This window comes from Thunnus albacares, chromosome 3 (genome assembly GCF_914725855.1).
Source record: "Thunnus albacares chromosome 3, fThuAlb1.1, whole genome shotgun sequence".
NCBI lineage: Eukaryota > Metazoa > Chordata > Actinopteri > Scombriformes > Scombridae > Thunnus > Thunnus albacares.
The window spans coordinates 24,211,519-24,235,127 of record NC_058108.1 but is presented as its reverse complement, the minus strand read 5'-3'; the positions used below and the strand labels follow the sequence as shown (position 1 = coordinate 24,235,127).

Sequence of the window (23,609 nt, the reverse complement as noted above, 5' to 3'; positions counted from 1 at the left end):
GCGTATGCATAATTTGTCTGTGATTTTAATAACTGTAGATATTGCAAGTCAGTGTGAACATATGAACAACATTTCCAGATATATAGTGGAACTCTGTTAAATGTTAAATGTTTTTCAAAGATGCAAAATAACCTGTGTTGCCTGTCTTATAATCAAAGCATCTGGTATGATCCCTGTATAAATACTTGACACTCTACTTGCTAGCTGTGCCTTAAAATTCAGACATATTTTGAATCCAATTCTCCTTTTCCCTCACTATCAAGCATATCTAGCTGCTTTGCCATGTGTGTATGTCTCATGATGGCTATCCTGAACCCATATCAGACCTAGACTTAGCTTTACTCCTTATCTTTATTCAATTATTTCTGCAATGACAGACATTTTCCACTGCTTTCTACCACTCTAGATAAGTTGGTGTCTAGCACAGATGGAGTCCTCCAAAGTAACTGGACTGTTTCAAGTGACAGTCCCTTACGATAACGTGGCGCCAGAGACAGGACCCAACAGCTGGCACTGTCTCAGCTCACCTACCTAAAGGGCTCTTGGTTGCCACCACGCAACATGTCATCCAGGCTTATTAAAGTTTCATCAGCACTCGCAAGGAAGCCTAAGTGGTGACAACATGAGGAGACATGACCCTTGAGGAATGCGATGATGATGAGAGTGATGTGAAAACCAGATAGCAGCGCAGAAAGTTTATTTACATACATAATTGGCCTATTTGTGCATCTGTGTGTGTCTGTTTACATGCCCACGTTCTTCAGCTATGTGTGCACTTGATTAATTAGACACTTTAGTGTACTTGTACGCATAACAGATATTGCACTAAGTTTGCATAAGCCTGTTTATTCAAATGTAGCCCATGCTGACAAGTTTTAGCGACTGACAGACCCCAATTCACTGCAACTTGAGAATACACAAGCAAATTCAGAAAACGTAAACAAATTTAAGATTATATTCACAAAATTGTCTACATTTATGCTGAATTTAGAAATGCTCTGTAAGGTGGTGCTGTGCATTGGGCTTTCTTGGCATTAGTAGGCAAGTGACTCTCAAGAGGACACTGGGTAATACTAATAATTTCCATAATTCAGTATGTTTGTTATTCATTAGCGAACCTTGTACATGTCAAAGAATATATTTAAAAGAATAAAAGAAAAAAAGACTGCATTTAAATGGCTGATCCACACTAAACATAATTCATAACATTCCCATGATCTAGGACAGTCCCATATTTATCTCTTAAGGATAGAAACAAGAGCACTAAAACATACAGTAAATCTGCAGTTTTACTGACAGTTATGGGAGACTATGCTTCTGAATATGGTGACATTACACCACAGGAATTTATCGCTGATAAGTATATACAGTATTTTTTGTCTTAACTATTTGCATAGCAGTGGTAGAAAGCGTCTGTTTTTCTTTGAGAAGAAAAAACTGCAGTATTTTGTCAGTGGAAAATCCCAGGAACCAACAGTGGATTTGACTGTTTGATTCGCCCCACCCCAGGTTTCCTCAATATTTGCTCTGATAGTGTTTTCCTGGCAGGTGTTCCTGCACTTTACAGAGGTCAGTGGTTGGTGGTGGTAGCTTAGAGAATATTTAGGCTTTTTATGTTTCTCCAACATGAACATTTTTTGTGCACTTTACCTCAGTGTTGCATAACTTTGCTGTATGATTGTTGGTTAGTCTGATCTAAATAGATCTCTGCTTTTTGTGTCCTTGAAGACACGCTTTGTGATTAAGGACTTACAAATAAACCTGACCTGACTTGACATAAGAGCTGTCTAGAAAGTGCAGTGACTGAGGTAATTATAAAACATGAGTAAACCATTTTTAGTCTCTATGAAAGAACTCATTATATAAAATGACTATTACCTAAAGTCGTGTGGTGCCCATACATCAGTAAGCATCGAGTATCCATGGCCCATTAGTGGAGTTGATGAGCCTGAGAGAGGCCAATTGTGTCCAAGCACCCCAGGAAGAGGAAACAGCATTCAATGGTTTAGGGCCCCTCTACATGGTGCACCATCATGCAGGTGTTTCGTCTGTTTGGTGTTTGAATGGTTGTGTGTCAGACTGTGAAAGTGATGAATGAGAGACAGTGTTGGTGACAGATGATACAAGCAGTCAGTCCTCTACTCATCATTATGGCGTAAGCCCTCAAGGACAGTGGATACCCAGAAACTCTTGTTCTGACACTTACAGAGATTGCAGTGTGTTTGCATAATCTAAAATGAACAGTTACACCAATCATTGTGGCATTTTGGGAGCCTGTCCTGCTCCTAGCAATCTCTAATGACATTTTTCTTTTCTGCTTAAAATAGTTTCTGTCTTAACAGTGGCACCACATTGGCGAAAATGGATTTCAGATTTCAATCTAGTTTATATTCTGTCTATATTCCGCTGTATGTGATTATTCCTTTTTATTAGCCATGCTAGCAGCCTGGCTCCAGGGATGGCAATGTCAGTTGGTCGGTCCGCCACATTGGTTCAGACTGAAATATCTCAACAACTGTCAGAGGGATTGTCATGAGATTTTAAACAGACATTCATGGTGTCCAGAAGATGAATCCCTCTGACTTTTCATTTAATGCCACCAGCAGGTCAAGGTTTTCACTTATTCAGTGAAATATCTCAACATCTAACGGATGACTTGGCAGAAAATTTGGTACAGATATTATTGATTCCCAGACAATCAATCCTAATAACTTTGGTGATCTCTCTAGCACCACCATGAGGTTGAAACACGCTGCTAGCATGGATGTAGATTCTTAGTCTTGTTCATTTAAGTAATTTCTTAAATCTCAGTGTCTGCAATAGTTAAGACTCTGATTATGTTATGTTTTTCTTGCCTCTTCCATGATCTTGATGTTTTCTTCTTCCTTTGTCCCCCCTCTTCTGCTTTTAACTCAACACTCCTCTATCTTTCTGTCTCTGTCTTTCAGGTGTTATTCTAACACCCAAGCTGCCTCAAGTGGAGTTCAGCCTTGGTAAGTCCTCTGTTTACTCTATGACTCAAGGGTCATTATATTTTACAGGGAAGTACTGAAAGAAAAGATACCCAGCACTTTGTTGACATTCTTTTAAGTACATTAGATAAAAGATGCTTGCATGGTTGCACACATTGAGTAATGTCAAATCTCTCTTCCCTTGTTTGGCCCAGATACACAACAAAAGTTTATGGCCCATCAGCCCTCTTGGCTAAAATAAATCCACATGTAACTGTTGTCAAACACACATCAACACTCACATGCTGACAGTTACACTAATGCAGAAGTCAGTCAGAATTAGCAGTGTATCTACAGACATCCCTTATCTTTCTTCAATTCTGACACAAACAAGTATCTCAGGCCATAAGTATGGTTAGAAGGGACAACAGAAACAAGGCACAGAGAAAACATTAGACAGACTGATGAGAGGGTCCTTTTGAACTTTTCGTCAAGATGGCCTCATTCATTTTTTATGCAACGGAGATGTTGGAATTCTATTTCTAGACATTTCATTGTGGCTTAGGTCAAGTTTCCTGAAGCAAAAATCCAAACTGAAATGTTATTCCAATGGTCTTTGACAGTCAAGATTGATGGTATCAAAGATTTGCATCCTGGCGCTTTGTTTCTATCTTTCGAGGTGACTTCAACAAAGGCTTCCTACTGTTCCGCTCACAATAAATGGGGGAGTGACAGAAATTGTAGCCACATCCTTGGAAATCTGTATTTAATTTTAGATATCTTTTAGATATCTCAATACTACGTGGACAGATGATCATTCTGTGCAGTCATCCTCTATAGTGCCACCTGATAACCTCTTGACCTCTGTGTGCCTTCTGACCATGATAAGTAATTTTTAATGCTCATAGTGTGATTAAACAGCAATGACAAATTACAGTGAGCCATAAAGTCATGTGATCACAGTTTATTTATATATTGTAGATATTGATATTTTTAGAGCTGCTTTTAATGTGTGATAAATGTTGTGTGCTACTTTGTGCTTTTAGCATGTTATTTTTCTTGTTTTTTTAATGATCCTTTTAACTTATGTAATATGTCTTTCAGTACCTTGAAAGCACTCTATAAATAAAATGTATTATTATTTTCATTATTATTGAGTGGGCCTCAATAGAAAAGTCATCGTCAAAACATGCACGCACTCACGTGCACACAACTGGGTTTATGTGCACATGGATTCACATACAATAGATACCAATATATTATGCAAAAAAAAAAAAAATCAAACGAAGCCTTTGTAATGCTTACTTTGGTTTCTAAATCTTCATACTATTTGAATTTGCACTCAGATAATTCTGTGGAGAGAAGGTCTGCACTTGGGTAGAAAAACTATTTGAATGTAAATTCTCTGTCATGGTGGAGAATACAACTGACAGCTGGCACCTAGAAATACCGTGTCCTTCTTTAATTACCCTGGTTGGATGTGTGCTCAATGTACAGTTCATCTGTTGAACCTTTCCAAGATCCTGTCAAACCCTCAATGACGCTGTTTAATTTATATGGTTTGTAAAAGATATGTGCATATTTTATTTCTAACTTTTAATAATCTTGATCAAAAGAATACAGAACAAGTTGAAGTACATGTAGGAGCTTTTAAAGATGTGGCACTTTTAAATGTGTTGTTTTCTTTTATTTAAAAGTATTAAACTCATTAATGAGAATAAGAATTCAGTAGTAACCATGATTCGATTACATGACACCCTTAGTCTCTTTGCAGGTTCAGCAGCTGCTAGCTAGGCAGCTAACTCCTGGTGGTAAACTTAATTTATACATTGTATTTTATACGCAGTGAAAGTCAGTTACATTTTTTAAATAAAAAGAAGAAAGAAAACAGCCATTTACAAACTGCTCTGTCACAACAAGCAGCCAGGAAATAATCTGAACCTGAATCTGAAAGCCCACACAATCTATTCAGTGGCTAAGATACAATACTTATTATTGAAAGGAAACAAAAAATACATGTTTTGAAGCTGCTTTTAAACGATGTGACAGTCAGAGCACATCTCAAGTCTTTAGGAAGGTTATTCTGCAACTAGGAGCATGAAGACAAATACCAGATGACTGGAAAGGTATGGGTGACTCATAGCTTTTAAACATATCTAACACATTGTGGAGCAAGGCCATTCAGTGCTTTATAGATAATTAAGAAACCTTAAAGTCAATTTTAGTGTGTACTGGAAGCCATTGCAGTGATTTGAGTAGAGGCTTAATGTATTTCTTTTTTTCATCCCTATTAAAACTGGCTGCAGTTTTCTAATTGAACTGCAGCTACTGCACATTCCACGGAGATGAAAAGTATATACTAACTATAATGAATGATTGTTGATTGCTAATTGCACATGTCTGTGTGTGTGTGTGGTTAGGAGTGGCACCCCACCTTTGCGATTAACTTCAATTATATAATTGTAGAAATACATGGTATTTAGAGTAATACAACTTCCCTAGATGGCAATGATGAACACACACTTACGCATGCACCTAAAGCAACTGTCGACAGTGGTCAGTTCACCCCCTCACAGGATGATTACTCCTAATATCAATTCAACACTACCGAGACAGGCACACAGATTAAAGAGAACAAAACAATAAACTGTCAGACTGTAATTCAAATATGATTAAAGCTTAACAAACATGACCAGTGATTAGAAGCAGTCTATATAAAGACTCTGAGCTAACTCTGACCACATACACACAGAGTGAGAAAAGATGCTCCTTACCCTTGCACAGATGCTGCAGAATACAGCTGTCATCTGTTCATCAGGTTCATCACTTGCTGGGTTTTACTACCATTACAGCATTGGACTTATCACTCAACCCAAAAAATAATGAGGAGAATCACATGTGTCAGAGTCTACTTCTGTTTTGACACTGTCATAAACTCTAATGTGAGAAAGCTTCTCTACTCAAAATGTTAAATAGAAACAAACAAGCTCACGGGAGAAATTTCAGTGGTGTGCACACGTCTATCTCTTAAAATACCAAACAATTTAAAACGGTGACTTCTGTGCCTTTGTGGAGGCACAGAAGTCAATGGACCTTTATTCCATTTATATCTCTTCTGTTATCCATTGCCTGAAATATTGCTGTTAATGAAATTAATTATTTATCTTGTTATGACCACCTCTCCACCCTAAACGCTGATATTGCTTTCAGGGGAGCACAGGTTGATTTTTTAATGGAGGGAAGTGCCTCATTGCTACCTCATTATTCGAATACTGAATTAGATGCAGCAACTTTGATGCCGTAAAAGTGAGAGATGATCATTAAGTAACTTCTATATTGCCTCTAAAAGTCAAATCACAGTAAATAGTTTTTCATTTAGGTGTGCTTGCAGTGTACATGCACTTATACACACACTAACGCCACTAAGATAGAAACTTTTACTAGCACCCTACTGTAATTTATAATAGCAACTTATACAACTGTCTCTCATTTCTCAGTGAAGTTTTTCATTCTTTTGTGTCAGTGTTAATAATGGCCGTGCCATGTTGAATCAGGTCAGTTCTGTATCGTGATTGTTCTGATGATTGAAGTCTTTTGTTCTGTTTCAACTGAAGTTCTTGGTTCTTTACAGAACTAAAAGATTTTTAAAAGATTTTTTTTCCTCCAAAGTGAATTTTATAATACTCTTCAACAGTTCTAAGTTAAAAAATACATTAAAAAAAAAAAAAAGTATTTTTTGCATAATATCCAGAAGTAGCAGGTGTGACTTTGCTGTGAATGGCAGTTTAACAAATGCACTTTCAATTTTACACAATTCATTTCAAGCTTGAGGCTCCATTCACATAGAAATGGCAAATTATGGGCATTATATTAAAGTCTTTTACTGATCATGTGCTTGTCAGTATCTTATAAACTTACACGGTGATAAGATGCACTGTGTAGCGGGTGAAGGACATATGTGTTTATCTCAACAAGACAGCCCTTATTTTCTCTGTTTTCCCCAGACCCGCTGGCAAACAGGTGTGCAAAATGGCGGCACATGCAAATAATGTTGTCAAATTAATTGAAGCGTTGAAATAATTATCATGATGAATAAGTGTCTTCTGGAGATGAGCATATATTCGTCTCCTGTGGCAACTCCCAGGGCTCCCCTCTCGATTAAATGGAATTTAGATTCATTGCGGGGTCACAGAGGCCCAGTGCATTAAAACTAATTTCCAGCAAATTCATCTTGAAAGAGCTCAGCATATTTCAATCACACAAAATAAATACAGCATAGTAATTGAAGCCTCCAAGGAAGGGCAAACATTATTACTCCAATTGCTCAATTGTTATGGTAATTTAGGAATCATTCTCAGTGTACTTTGGTAGTTGAGTTACTTGACAAAAAATGCAAGTCACCTTATTGTTGAATAAATGTTCATCTAAGCTAAGGCAGGTAATTCAGTAATAAATGATTAAAATATCTACAAATGTGATGCTCTTCAAGCTATTAGGGATTTGGTCAGTTTATCCTGCTTTTTAATCCATTATTTCAATCTATTTCACTTTAATAGGTCACACTCTTCTTTCCTCTGTCTTTGTCACTCCCTCATTATCTCCCCTCTCACTCAGGCTTCCTTCCTCAAACTCTAAATGTCCCTCTAAGGGACTCCCTTATCCTTTCCTTCTGTCACCCTCTCTATTTCCCTTTCCTTCCACCCCCACCCAGCATCATAATAGCTCTGACCTTAGAGGGTCAGTCGAAGTGTCATATCCCTGTAAGAGAGCCAATCTGTTGATGCATGGTTGGGTATCCAGTCCCGTTTCAATCACCAGACTGGCTGTGGTTAACTGTGCAGCAGGATAGGGATAGTCCCTCTGGCCAGTCAAATATACATCCCCTGAAGTGACTGATGAGAACAGTCAGCAACTTATCTGCAGTATCCAATTATAGATTTTGTGTGTATGTGATTGCTGCAAAGCAAAAGAAGAAAACAATGTTAGAATCATATCAAGAAAAGAGAGCCAATGTAATTTGCAGATAGAGAGCCACAAAATGGAGAGGTGATGATATGATGTAACAGCCTGAAAGAAAAAAAGATGGAGCTCTGTGGCATCCTCAGTGGATGCAGAGGAATTACGTGCATGCATGTATGTCATTGCATACTTGAGTGTATGCATTGTATGTTCAGTATGTCCATGCAGGTGTGTAAATAGTTAAACACCTTTAGCACCTACAGTACTGGCACAACAGTCCCCTCAATCACATACACACAAATCCTGTTTGGATGCACATATCAGTGCATATGAACATATTTTTGCATGACTTATAATGTTTGTTTGTTTTTTGCCTGAGCACAAACTCCTCTGCCTCAGCTTTTCCTCCTGCAAAAGCAAATGTGAGACCTCCTTTAATGTTTGTCCAAAAGACCTGGCACCAGGGTGTAGAGGAGAGAAAGGGAATGTGGAATCAGAATAGCCCCTAAGAGATAATACATGCATGAGCTTTGCTGCACTGCAAGATATTCTACAGTGCAACCATGTCTTGTAGCCTTTTCCCAACCATAACTGCTAAGAGAATCCGAGGCACTGAATGTTACTGTCTTCCTTGTTTTTACCCATAGAAACATTTTTGCTGTCTTCTACTATTACGCTTGGCAAACTCTGTATGTATTAAGATTTTAACCCTGCATTGTTAGCCCCTGGCTTATTTTATAACTGAGCAGAATTTCCAAATTGTCTGTCGTTTATGGGAGTCATGATGCCCGATTAATTGCCAGAATGAGTTTGAGCAGTTCCATGCAGTCTGCAGTCTTGATTGAGACCGTGCTGCCATAGAAATAAGATTGAACTTTGCTGAAAAACAGACTGTATTTGCTGCATGTCCTCAGCTACTTGCAGGTCTATATTCTACTTTTTTTTTCTTCTTGCTTTCTGTTCAAAGTGGAATTGCACAAAGTAACAATTCCTTTCTCCTTTTTTTCTTTATTTCAGAGGATGCGCTATCTTCTGTGAATAAAACATAATAAGAATTGTTTTGGGGTTCCACATTTACATTCAGTGTGAGCACCCACGTCGTGACCAGTCGATAGAACTTTACAGTGTGAGCGTAGAAGTTGTACGTTCTGGCAGATAGAGTGTAAAACCTGTCGTGTGATTAAATGCGTCACACAAGATTAATAAAATCATGTGTCTGCCCGGCTTTTGCACAGCTTGCAAAGAGCGCTGTTGTCTCATTGCTCAATGAGGCGTATGACCACAATCAAACACGTGAGCAGGCACACGCAGGACATGGGAAATCCTCTGGTCATCTAAATAAATCCACCGGTCATCAGTGTGTTTATTGCAACCAATCTCACTTAGTTGTTAAACATGCAATAAAACTGAATGTATACACACGGAGGCACACAAGTATAGACATTAACACCCCATGTCACATCAGCCTTATCTGTTTCAATTATTCTCTTTCATTACCTCCTTTGGTTTTGTGGGATGAAGGTGAAGATTAATACCTCTTTATCCCAGGTTTGAGGACCCTGAGTGGTCTTCTATCTTAGCAGGTGCAGTCAAGCTCTATTATCGCCTGGGCATCCAAGTTAAATCCATATCTGATTAGATGGCTGGCTTGTTTCTGAACTACTGATTTAATGGATAATGATTTCTGAATGATAAAAAATGAAGCATTTTTATTTGTGCTCTGAAAAACTGTTTATATACTGCATTAATCCATTAAATATGTAAACCTACATTACCAAAACTACAGGTTGGTTAACAAGTAGTTTTCTTTACTTCAGTATCAGCCGGGTCTTTTATATCATGTAGCAAAACAGTTCATCTTTAATATATGACTCCTGGTTTGCCTTGTAATGGCTACATGCACCGACGTCCATTTAGATGAAGTTCTTAACCCTTCACAATTCACTCTACGCTCCCCTGCTGTGCCGCTGCCCCTACTGCCGAACTCTTTCACCAATTCTCAAACAATGTGTGTCAGCATAACAATGTAGAGACCGAGTTTTTAATGGCTCCAATGAAGCACTTTTCAATTTAATACCACAAAATGAAACCTTGTACATTGGATACTTTTAAGTGAGTCTCATGACAAGACATTCCCTGGAGAATTGGAGGAATTAGCAAATGAGATTTACTCTAATGCAATCAAAGGTCTATTTCAGAACTGATGTCACATGGTTTGAATGTAATAGATGGGAGTTTTTATCAGTATTCATCACACAGTCTTTAGAGGCTTCATGTTTAGGTCTTGCCTACTTTGAAAAATACAGTTTGTATAGTGTATATCAAGTGTATGTAGTTATTCAGTCAGGTTAGTTTTACATCTGCTATTGACCTCCTGACTTGCTGGTTTGCGTGTGTTTGGTGTTTGTTTAGGTTCAAGGCTAAAATCTCAGTTTACTTAATCTATCATCATTCATCATTGATGTTAAGTGCTTCTCACAGGCAACTCTGCTCTTTATTTGTGACATTTATATTTTATTATTTTCTGTTCAGGATGTTTTTGATGTATTGAACCACTCAATGCTGCTTTGTTGTTTCTTTTGGTAAGAGATACACCATGTCAATTTTTTCTTCTTTTTTTTTGCATAATTTACAAGAAAAAGACTACAGTGGTTAGGGATAGAAATAAAGAGAGGATAACATGCAACAAATGCACAACATTGTGAGATCTTGGTGTAATCAGATAAGCAAAAGATTTGCTTACAACCAGTCAGTTTATAAACATGTTCAATTTGTAATCAGCTGTAGTTTCCACTTTTAGCTCAAGGCATTTTGGTAAATGCTTAATTTATAGTATAAACTGGATAATTTAAACATAATATTAAGCATATAGGGATATATTAAGAATATGTGACATTAGTCAGACACTAAAGCTCGAAAGCTCAGTAAAAAGATACATGGAGAAAATTACACACACTCAGTTCTAAAAGACGCACATAGTCCCACCAAACAATAACTGTACAACCAAGCCTTTATGCTGAAACGTGTCAGCAGATTTGTCAGCCTATTGATTGTGAACAGATTCATCTAAAAAAAAACAGTACATGAGGTGATTCTTTTTGGAGGTCTGCCTTTCTTTCTGACTTTGTTCTGGAGAATACAGACACTTTTTAAAGGCAGAGCACTTGACTGAATTTCAGTACAGGAGAACCGTACCCGTTTCTTGCTGTACACCTGCTCCTATTTTTCCAATTTTTGAATGGAAACAATTTGGAAAGTATGACTGCTGTTGTTTGATGATCTGTCTGTTTATGGGTGATAAGGAGAGGTAGCACAGACTGCTACAACAGATGAAGTGATAATACTTTTCTTCATATGGTAGATTCAGTTATTGTGTGATACTGGGACACTTCATTGTGCATTATTGTGCTTATACTATTGAAACATGACAATATTAGAGCAAAAAATAAGAGTCTAAGCTAGTATGTAGTCTGTTTAATCTTTGCCAGTAAGTTAACTGTATGTTTATCTTGGTAACTCTAAGTGTAAATTGTTAAACAAACTGCTGTTGATAGACGATATTGTGATTCTGACCAAGATGATGATCACAACTCAGACATAGAAATCGAAACAATGAGTGACTAAAGTTGTCAATAATTTTTTAACTTTGTCTGAATTGACTGTAGTTTGATTTTCTTTCACTATAGTTGTTCTCTGTGAACAATAACAGAGTTACAGTACACACAATTGTAAATATATTTTGTGAACGACTATACAAACCCTCTGCTGTAGTTAATATTTGAGTGTGTCATATATTACAAAACAAGCTTTGATTTTGTGTATGCTGAAAACATATTCTTACAGTCCTCTGCTTTCCTGCAGATGTGTGTGACGACTGCTCATTAAATCCCAGTTTTTTTGTATTGCTGTTCTTTAAAAAAGTCAAAGTCAGTCACCTTGACAGTACAATCAGCATTCCAGCGCTGTTGGAAAGTGTTTGGTTCCATCTTAGATATATACAATAGGTGAATAGGAAGATATATATACTGTAATATACTGTACTGTTACACTATATCTTTTATGAGTCTTTGTCCATCTTGCCATGAAGGCACAATTCACTAAAATAGCTTCCTATAGTTGCACATTGAATGAGAACGACTTTACTCTTGTTTTTATGCCTCAGTGCCAGCGACAGCCGTGGCTGGAAGCATTATGTTTTCTTGTTGTCCATCTGTCTGTCTTTCTGTCTGTCCCATTCTTGTGAAAGCGATATCTCAGGAACGCCGTGGGGAACTTCTTCAAATTTTGGTGTTCAAAGGTTGAGGTCACTATGACCTCACATCAGTCTGTCCCATTCTCCTGAACACGATATCCCAGAAACGCCTGGAGGGAATTTCATTACATCTGCCACAAACTTCCACTTGGACTCAAGGATGAACTGATTAGAATTTGGGGGTCAAGAGTCAAGGTCACTGTGACCTCATAAAACATGTTTTTGGCCATAACTCAAGAATTCATACTGTAATTCTGACAAAGTTTTACACAAATGTCTAATAGGATAAAATGATGACATTTTATATCCAAAAGGGGAGATTGTGACCATATTTCATATTCGGCCGGATACTGAATCAGTAAAACTAAGCTTGGGTGCCCACCTTGAAACTGTGGTGATTTTATTAAATTCCGTCAAAGTCCTCACTACAAATGTCATGAGTCTGGACAGACATGGATGTAAACTGCAACTTGACTGGTTGGCAGAGGCTTATAATCACGAGGCGGTATTTCTAGTTTCTCACATCCTCACCTAACACACCAGAGAGAGTCAGATAAATATCTAAACTCACAGATAAACTTCGAAACTCACGAAAAGAAAGGTCTACATACTGTGCATCAGAGGGTTTGATGCCCTGCTACTGAACCCTTCATTTCTTCAATTTTACTCTTGTTCCTCACTCCCTTTTAAAATGCCTCCCAAAACCTCCTTCCATCTCTAGTTGCTGTTCAGTTGCTTAAAAACATGGAATTTCACCCACTGAGTGATATTATCCAGACTTTTTTTGCAGAGTAATGTGTGAAACTGATCAGGCATCACGAGCAGATCAATTGGTGTTTACAAGCCAAAATTGTGTTGGGTAGATAAAATGCAGCTCTTGGACCGGATCCATGGAGGTTGCTGAGCACAAATTTGTCATTACTGTACTGAAGTGTATACAATGTTCATTAATACATAAAATTCAGAGCCATATGGTGTAATCTACTGGGTGTCAGGCTGGATGCTTTTATAGGCGTTTCATGTGTAACAGACGTGAACAGCATCTTAAACTTATCTTCAATGTTGTGACAAATTGTAACCGCAGAAATCGACATTTTTCCCTGCTCAGTGTTGCACATAACATGTTTTGAAAGGTTCAGGAAAAAGCAAACTTCCCACTCTTGGTCTAAAGCGCAACACACCTGAACTGTATATGTGAGGATATATTAGTGCAGTAGTGTTTATCATGAACAAATGCATCAGTTTAGTTGTGATGGGATCAGCGAGTGTTATCGTGTTAGGGGGAGTTTCTGTTGGTAACCAGGAAGTGTCAGTTTCCTATAAAGGAATTGTGGGATGCAAAGTCTTCCTGTCCTTGGAGCCCAGCAGGGCTGAGTGACAAGCTGCTTTTGTTGACGGAAATGAAAGCCCTAATAAAACTGATATCTCACTGCCAGAGGGAATACTACTTGTCTGGCTGCCATTTTAATCAACTGCTGAGGCAACAATTATATATCTCAATGTATATACATTTTATTTATTTCTACAAAACTTTTATTATATTTTGATTCCTGTAATCTTTGCAGAGAGAGAGAGAGAGAAGGGACCATAGATTTAACTCCTTTGTTCCTTTGTGGTGATGCAACTCTTAAACGCTTTTGGCATGTGACTTCTAATCTGACAGGAGATATTTTTTAAATCATCTACCTTCGTTGTTTTCTTTTCTTTTCTTGTCCCAGATTAATCTATTGTGTTTCTCAATATGTTCTTCATTTGTGCCCCAGTATCATATGATTTGTGTCACTTATATGTCTATTGTAAGGGATTATCTCCTCCTCTTCATCTTGATTTTCTTCTTCTTCTCCCTGTTCTCCTCTTGTCTCCTGTTCTCTCTATCCTCTCCTCCCTTCATCGACTCTCCCTCCCTCTCTCCCTCTCTGTAGCATGTAGTGATCTGGTGGCCTCAGGCAGAGACAGGAAGCCCAATGCTTTGGTCCAGGTGGCTGTCATAGACCCCCACAAGCAGCACCTCGTCTCTCACGCGTGCACAGAGATAGTGGAGGTAAGGAAACACACATGCACCATCCTCTGAGCCTCTCTCCAACCTTTGATGTTTGTTGTTTCGCTGTGTCTCTGGGTCACTGGGTCTTGGTTGGTGTTCTCTCCATCTCTGTCTGGCCTCCTTTTTTCCCTTATTTTTTTTTTTTTACCATCTGACTCATCGAACTGGAACAGACTATGAGCGTTAACCTTCTATCTCCTGTGACAGTTGAGTCCATGCATCTATATGAGTTTGTGTGTAGCTCTCAATCAGTATGTGTTTGTGGGATTAATTGGATAGGAGTTCGATACAGTGAGAGTGTTTTTATGCTCTTTGACCTCTTTAAATGCTCCTTGTATTACCACTACTTTGACAGCACTGTTGCTAAGGCAACAGCCAACCAAGTGTTTTTTGGACAGCAACAGCTGCCCTCTGTCCCACTATGGAACACCCCCTTTACACACATGTACACACACACACATTTTTCTTTCCTCACATGAGGGCAAAGTTTCCTGACGCATAAAAAGGAGACACTTTTATTTTCCTGCTAATCCAGTAAAGCTAAATTAGCATAACCGTCTCTTTTCAAAGACTGCATTTTAACTGCTTTCCCCTCAGTCCTGTCAAGGGAACAGCAGTGTGTGTGTGTGTGTGTGTGTGTGTGTGTGTGTGTGTGTGTGTGTGTGTGTGAGTGGAAACACAGGATGTGGTAGGATACTGTATGCTGGCTCAGGCAGCTCTGCAGACACTCTCAGTGCCGCTGCAGTTTTGATTTCATGGCAGTAATGTTCAGGATTTGGAGTAGGTTCTGAGGATATGGACTGCTTTCGACTCCACAAAAACAGGGTATGTGCACGTATGTGATTTTACATGTCATGTTACAAGTTTTAAAAGAGAGGTTTGCAACTTTATAAGAGGTGTTTAAGATAGTCTGAGCAGTTTTCTGTGCCAGATATTAATTTCATTAGTCAGGATAGTGTAGTAAAAGTGCATATACCAAAACAGTTTACCACTTTCTACAATAATAAGATCAGTCAGTCTTATCAGTGATATTAGAGTACTTTTGACTCAAAAGCTGTACCACACTAAAACATGCAGTCACTCTCAAAAATTGACTTTGAATTAGAGTATTATTTGTAGTAGAGTTGTTAAGAGGAACAGAGGTTGTTTGTCTGGACACCTGTAACCTGTGTGTGTGTGTGTGTGTGTGTGTGTGTGTGTGTGTCTGTGTGTTTGTGTATGTATGTGTCTGTGTGTGTGTGTTTGTGTTTGTGTGTTTGTGTATGTATGTGTCTGTGTGTGTGTGTGGTGGGGAGCTCTGCTGTGTTTGTAGTATGAATTTGAAGATAGCCCAACTGCCACTTGTGTTTCTCCTGTTTGTCACATTCCCGGGATGCCTGCACTCAACAGCTGCTGCTGGCTTTGCTGGGCACTGATTGGAGTCTTGGTTGCATGAAATCTCAAGCATTAGTCCCACTCATGTGATAGGTGTATTATCTGGAATGCATGGTATATATTATAAAGGTTTAATTTAGAAGATAAATGATGGAACATGCCAGCTGCTACATACAGTAGCCCTCTCTAGTCTTACTCATGAATCACCAGACAGGGGTCAGATGAAAAGAACATGATAGCATTAAATCATTTGAGATCTGGACTTGAGTTCAGGACAGTGTTCTCTTCAGATTTCATTAATTTAAAAAATGAAAACAGAATATGCCAAATGATGTTAACAACGGTGTTAAGCTCATATCTGTCCTTCAAGTACTGACTGTCTCTTGGTGTTCCTCAAAATAGCAACAGCTACTGTACCAAAAGATAAAACAATCTTTTACCCTTTGCCTCTTGCATACTATATACTAACTCTAAGCTAACAATATAAAGCGTACTTAAAAAGTATGAATATGTATTTAAAGTATGAATCATAAAATTGATTAATGTGGTTTTATAGTTCAATGACAGTTTTCCACAATGCACACAGGAGAAATGAATTAGCTACTCACTGTTGGGGGAAAAAAGGGTGAGGATAGATTAAGATGTTGGTCCGACAGCCTCAGGTGAGCATGGAAAACAAAACATAAAATAACAGATCCTTGGAAAACAATAGGTCCTTTGCTTGACATTGAAGTTTTCATGTGAGTTTCTTGTTTATTTGTGCATATCGAAAATAGAAAGAAGTTGTAAAAAGTCACAACAAAAGGCCGGTTAAAATACAACAGATTTCTATTGAACCAAAAAACCCAGTCCACTCATGCAGGCAAGTACATTAATATTGTTTATACGAATTCCCCAAATAGTACATAGTATATACTTAATAGTATTGATATAGTATATAGTGTGGAGCTGGGACACAGTGCCATATTCCCACAATAGGCAGACCCTTTTTATCTCTGCAGAGCAAGAGCATGTCTCCATGTGGGTACTGTATCTTAATCTACTGTTGGTAAAACAGAAAGGACCAGTGACAACTTAAGTAGAAAATCTAAAGCCCTCTAAATCTCCTTAAAGTGCAATGGGAAACATCTTCGACAAATTGTACTTGAAGCTACTGACAAAAAATGGTATCTTGTATCTTTAATCGAGTGCTCTGCCATTTCAAGAAAAGAAATGGCCTTGTTTTTTTGTGAAATTTGGAAGTGCTTTGTTTTCCACATGTGCATGCCTTCTCAGTGTGTTTAGCATGACACAAGAGACGAGAAATTGGGATGGAAAGAGCTGCATTTTCTGCCAAACCCTAATATGTCTGTAGGAAAATCCCATTCCTAAAACATGGGCAGTGGGTCCAGGAGTGGCAGTACTCGAGGGGATTTGACGTCATGCAAAGCTAGGGGATAAAACGGCCTTTGATGTCATACTAGTCAAGCGAAGAACCCCCTGCCTGGAACAAGTCCAAAAAGTCTAGTCTCTGTGTGTGTGTGTGTGTGCGTGTATGTGTGTGTGTGTGTAATTGAGTGGTCAAGGGAGGGAGAAAAACCTCCAGTGTAGGGAGACTCAAGCCAGAATACTCCTACTTCCCCACCAACCCAATCATACACAAACACACACACCCTCTAATGGTTTAAATTGGCGATTCCACCGAGGTTTGCAACACAAACGGTCAAAAAGACAAGAGAGGGACAGCTGTCTCCTCTAGCATATGTTGACCACTTGTATGACAGACTGGCTTACTTGTCTGTGTAAATGGAGACAGGCTTACCACTTTAGCTCATCTCAGCCCATCAGTAGCACTAAGAAGATTCAGACGCAGCTGAGGCTGCCAAGCATGCTGGTAAGTCTGAATGAGGCCTATTCAGTGTGCCAGTGAGGGAGGTGTAAAGGGTTATGTTTGTGTGTGCGTGTGTGTGTACCTGCACATTCTTGAGCATAATGACTCTGTCTGTCTTTTTGTCGGTGTACTGATATATATCCAGGTTTGTGCTGAGCTCAAAGCAGTACATTGGTTCCGTGTCTGTATTCGCTGTGCTGAATCGGGCTATGTGTTAAGGATGTTGGTCTACTCAAACCACAGAGCTTCATGGCTGGATGGCAAAATGGCACTGGGTATCAAGACTAGTATTACCATGTCTAGAGAGGCTGATACAAGAAGCAATAGACTTGTTTTATTCCCCCTCTGTCAGCACATTGAAGATTTCTGAAGGATCAGTGGGGTTAGTGGTGCGGTGAAGAGGTGGGTCTGTGTGTCCCCTCCTTGTGTGTGTGTGCAGTTCAACACATAATTCTGTCTTTGTGTGTGTGTGTGTGTGTATGTTTTAAGTACACTGCCTTTTAATAGGAAGCTTCATTGTTTGGTTCCCAACCCTCCCAACACCTCTTACTTTAGTCTAGTCTGTACTCTACTGGTCAGTATGTCAATCTCTAATGAGCCACAAGTTAGCGGACTTAGAATTAATTTAGCATTTATTAATTGTTGCTTAATGAATAGAGAACTAATGCAAATGAATCCAGGGAAACAGTGACCAGTTATTGATCATTATGTTTGAGTAGTTTGAGGCAATGGTCAGCCGTTGGGCAGGCATGTTTTGTTTACGGCATGTACCATGTTTATGGTAAGTGAATACTGTTTGAATGTCAACTTTCAAGGCATCATAGATGGATTAAAATGCTCAGAAATTGGAAATTTGAACATGAAAACTGTCAAACCTCTATCTGCTGCTGATGTGATATGATAGAAAGCTTCTGAAGAGCAACTAAATGGACCTTGAGGTGAGATTGTTATTATCAACTGCTATTTTTAAGGTCAAGAATAAAAAAATCGAACCTCAGAATGGTTGATGAACTTTTAGAGGAATTATTGATGTCATATTATTATGTAATTTTATTGCTCTACAGTTATTGTCTGATGTAATGCACAGTGCATCGCTTTGAACACCACTTTTAATGTCTTACTTGGGATTTTGCCTATTTTTGCCATAACATGACATATATAAATATCAGAAAAATATTAATTTCATGATATGGATCTAAACCATATTGCTTAGTCTTATTTTTTTTTCCTAATTTTTTTTTCCTCAAGGGTGTGACCACACATTTGTACATGTCTGCCAGCCTGTCTGTGTCAGTCTCATTACCACTCCCCAGCCTGTCCCCACACAGTCCCAAAGGGTTGTGTTCTAGAGACGCCCATCAGAGCAGAGTGGAGGAAGAGGAAGCCCCCACTGTAAACACAAAGTGCTTTGAATCGGTTCAAATAGCCAAAACCAAATGGCCAAACAATCCTTGAGTCTTCCCAGAAAATCCCCTCAGCTTCTGGTGCAATGAATTGCACTTAAATTAAATATGATGACAGATAGTATACACACACAAAAAAAGCATTTATTATTTCCTGTAAGTTTATTTTTAGGGCATTTTGCCCACATCAGACTAATTCAAAGACAAGAATGATTGTGAGAATTATGATGTAAATGTGATCCTGGGCTAGAACTGACCCAAGGCCACAACGAGATGCATCTGAGCCGGCTAAACCTCTAGGATGCCACAACATATGTGTCCAATTACACATAATAATGAAACAAATCTTGTCAAATCTACAAGTGATGTGCTAATAACAAGTGAAATAAGGAAACAGTTCTACTTGATTACCTTGCAGATAAACATGTTTTAACAAATTACATTTTTTAAATTATTACAAGAATCTCCTGTGTTTCTAGAGCATTGTTGGAAAAAGGCACATTACCATGATACTGTCAGAAAATGTCCCATTTTTCAGATTGTTTCTTGAAACAAGTGACCTGATCTATATATTGACAGAAAAACCTGCCTTATTTCATGATGATACTTGTCTCTTGTTGAGAGAAAATTCCTTCCAACAGGTGAAACAAGTGACATCAAATATAAAGTAAATACCAGTAACACCCTTGTTAAGGTGGGCAGTTTTACTGTGTAATGAAAGAGAGAGAAAGAAGCAAGCCCTGCAGTTCAAAAAGTATGGGAGTTAAAGGTGATGACTGCGTATTGTGATTTTAGGGAGGTTGTGAGTGAATATTAGCCCTCTGGTATGTTTAATGACTCACCACTGGCAGCTGTGGCTGGTTTAATCCTATTGCCACCTGCCATTGTGCCAATTTACCTGTCAACATTTGTTGCTCCTGGCCTGCAGTTTCAGTTGGGAGACTGTAGTTATGCCAGAGCTCCAGGTAGACCCACCAGGGAGAGCTCTATCTTCTCCTTTTTTGTACCCAGAAGAGGCAGCAGGGGAGGTGAGGGGAGCGGGGAGAAATGCCGGGAGGAGGAGGAGGACAGACTGAGCCCAGCTGTTGGCTCATTTACCCCCCCAAGCCTCCCTCTCTTTTTTCTCCCCGTGGCTTCCTGCTTTTTCATGAACATGTGTGTTGCCACACAAATGTGCATGTACACACTATCACATATGTGCACACACACACACACACACACACAAACACAAAGTATCTCACCCTTTTTCTGTGTTGTCCCTCTCTCTGACAGGCGAACAAAGACCCGCTGTTTCTGACGGGGGTGACCTTCCCTTCAGAGTATCCTGCTAGCACAGAGACACTAGTCAAGCTAACTGTGTATGATGCAAAGGACAAGAGCCAGGAATCAGTGAGTAAACAGTTGTTGTTTTGCTCTGTGTGTCTCTGTGTCTGTGTGTGTGTGTGTGTGTGAAGGCTGATATTTTCCATGGCTAACTTAGCCGCTGATGAGCTCGCCAGACAGGCCAGGGTCTTGTACAATGTGTGAGTTTTTGTGTGTCTGCACATGTTTGCATGTTGAAAATCGAGAGTGAGAGAGATAATGATGAAAATGTGTTCAAAGCCAGTCATGAAGCAGTTATCTTTCAAGTGCTGGTTGTGCTGCACTGAGCTTTAAACTTTACAGGGGATGAATATGAAAAGCTGTGAGAAATCTGCAGCAGAATCTCATTATGTTTAAATTTATCCTACAGATTCAGAGGAGCAAATAGTTGTGTGGTGAATTACAGCAGGCAGTGAATTACGGCACAATCTTTGTACTCATTCACATGAGTCATATGAGCTGCTTCCATCCAGAAAACCAGAAAAGAGCTCAATGCCTTGCTCACCAAAGTAGACAAAACAGGCCTGCCGGGGAGGTTCACGGCTGAGGCAGAAGGAACTGGTAGGGTTCATAGCAACAGGGTGTGCAGGCATAGACTACCTCCTGGCAACCAGGGTCGACAACGTCCAGGACAAAGAGCAGCAACAGGAATTGTTCAGGAGGAAGTGCAGGCAGACATGGAGGAGGTATGAGCCAGCAGGATGGTAGGGATGGGACAGCAATGAGCATTGACAAGATGGGAAAGTGCACTGCAATGAAAGATCACCTGGTCCAACATCTAGCAAGCAGACTTCTACTGCAATGCCCTACTAAGTCCAGTAAACTTTCACATCTAGGGCAAAAATTAGACACCTTCCTGCCCTTGTTGTTCTGGAAGAGGATCCTTGGAACATCTCCTTAGCAGCTGCCCAAAAGCCCTTGGAGATGGGCGCTATTGCTGGCAGCATGACCAAGTGCTTAAGGCAGTCGCTAAGAGTGTAGCCATGGCCATTAACACCAGTAATTGCCACCACCAGCCAGAGACCATCACGTTCCTCAGAGCTGGAGAGAAGCCCCACCTACAACGTAGAGCAAAGCCTGGTCTCCTCACCACTGCAACCGACCGGCACCTGGAAGTGGACCTGGGCAAGTAGCTGAAGTTCCCAGCCAACACGACTTCGACCAAACAAGATCATCGTTTCAGAATCCACCAAGCAATTGATCATGCTGGAACTCACAGTGCCCTTGGAAGAGCGTATGGACAAGTGCAGAAGCTGGTGAACTTGCTATAAGCCTGTGGAGGTGGGCTGCCGAGTATTTGCAGGATGTTCACTCTGCAAATCGTTTACGCTACTGGGCATCACCAGGGAGGCATAGAGGAAGAGCATCAGATCCGCTACTGAAGCTGCAGAGAAAGCCACCAGGAGACTTTGGATCAAGAGGGCAGATTCGTGGGTGAATGCTGCTCAACCCTGGCTGGCCTGCCTGGGCGAGGGTGTCTGATGTTGAAAGACCCGATGACCCCAGGTTCCATCACTGATGATGCGTCCCAGCACATCTGCAGGATGTATCTTTCATCTGAGTCATTCTCAGACCTTTGCCTTCAGATTCGAAGGAAAAGGGTGTGCAGGCTTCGATGTGCATCTGAGCATGGCAGACCGTCCTTTGGCGTTGTTCCCCTTGGGAGAAACAGCCAGCACATCAGTGGGAATGGGAAAAAGAGCCAGACATAGAATCCTGAATGGGCCGGGCCCTCTGATTCACACATTTTAAACAGACTTTATAACAGGCTCTTCAGTGTGGGTGAATGCTTGATCTTAATCAAGCACCCCACTCAACCCTGGGTGCCAAGATCTTAATTTGGCATAACTTAAGATGAAACATTCATGAACTTTATGATGAGTAAAGACTCCATTACAGCAGTGGTTAGTATTTGCAAATTTATCACATTTAGACCTCTGATTTTTACGCAGACACAAAGCCAGCAACCAACTGCAAGGCCTTGAGTCAGTTTTTTGCACTTGAATGTGAAAGAAATCTACTTGCACCAAGGTGGGTGGGTTTTGCCTGGTCTGAAATTGAGTTGTGTTTCCACCTTGCAAGACCATTTCTTTCAGATATGACACCAAGGTTTAGAGTAATAGGTGGACAACCGTCTGTGTGTTTCTACACTCTTGACCGGTAACCTACTCTACACAGATTACTTATTTATATAGTGAATTAATTTGGAATACCTGAGCCCCGTCAAACATCTAGGGACATTTTTTTTATAAATAATATTTTCTGTTGTGTAAATTATATTATTATGGGGAGCTGTCTGTTCACGCAGTCAGACTTTTGCTTTTCCTACTACATATGCAGCCAGTGCATTATTGTATGCATGTAAACATATATGACTTAGTGAATATGGGCTTTTAATTACTAAGTGAAAAAGATATAAGCAATAGACCATAATAAGTAAACATTTTATTGTCCTAATCTAATTGTAGGCTAGCTGCACAGATTCATGTAAAATAACTTTGCATGCATTGTTATGTGTGCACAGGAATTTCTGTCTCCTGAGATGTAAATTCAAGTGAAACAGGGACATCAGCTGCTGCAGGATACATACTTGGTGTGCTGTATTTTAATATTTGGGGCAATGTATATTTTTTCCATGCAACTGTGCCCCTCCTGGAGACAGTATTCTCCTTAGAGAAGCGGGCCCGGTCTCCCATCTCCTGGTTTTAAAGGGAAAGAGGGGAGCTGATTTGAGGCTAATACAAACTCCACATGCTGATAAAGTATTTGTCAGACTAGTAATGTATTCATCTTGTTCCGGCTTCTTTTCCAGATTGTGCCGTACTGTGCCAGGATACATTTGTTTGCCAAATTTGAAAAATTGGTTCTCAGCATGTTCCCAGAGTTTGCTGTTGTATTTGCACCCAGTTTCAACAAATTAAAGGACCAAGTGTTAAGATAATTAACAAAGTCTTTGAAATTAATAATGAAGTTTTTTTGTACATGTTGTACAGCACTTTAAATGAACTTTTACTTGAATATTTTATGTAGCACACCATTTATTTGCATTGTGTAATGGCATTAACTTGTGTGTCTTGCTGTACAGTCATTTGCCTCCTTTGAATTCAGCCTTGAGACAAAATCCCAGATGAAATTTGCTTAAAATGGGAACACAATGGTTTATTCTGAGGTGTGCTTGAATATTCATGTTGAACAACACCCATGTGAGCTCAACACTGTATAAACTCTCCATTCATTCGCCACCTCCTTTCTAAGAGCAGGCTTTGTGTTGTGTAGTGCGTTGCCACTGGTGGCAAAGCAAGTTAATGCTTGGATATAAAGATATTTTACTGCTGTCTGGTGAAATGTTCATCACTTAAATTCAAGTTTATAAAAAGGGTTTTGTTAAAAAAGATAC

At 39.5% G+C, this 23,609-nt stretch overlaps 1 protein-coding gene across 3 annotated transcripts in view; it reads left to right on the top strand.

Annotated features, from left to right (window-relative positions):
- Positions 1 to 23,609, top strand: part of inpp4b (inositol polyphosphate-4-phosphatase type II B) — a 151,670-nt gene that overhangs the window by 3,593 nt on the left and 124,468 nt on the right. For 2 of the 3 annotated variants that reach the window (XM_044347177.1, XM_044347180.1), the window contains exons 2-4: positions 2,949 to 2,993; positions 14,085 to 14,203; positions 20,123 to 20,239. In XM_044347177.1, coding sequence (XP_044203112.1) covers positions 2,949 to 2,993; positions 14,085 to 14,203; positions 20,123 to 20,239 — 281 coding nt within the window. Of the gene's footprint in view, positions 1 to 2,948; positions 2,994 to 14,084; positions 14,204 to 14,915; positions 15,029 to 20,122; positions 20,240 to 23,609 lie in introns of those variants that run through there. The other variant, XM_044347178.1, reaches the window with a different exon arrangement.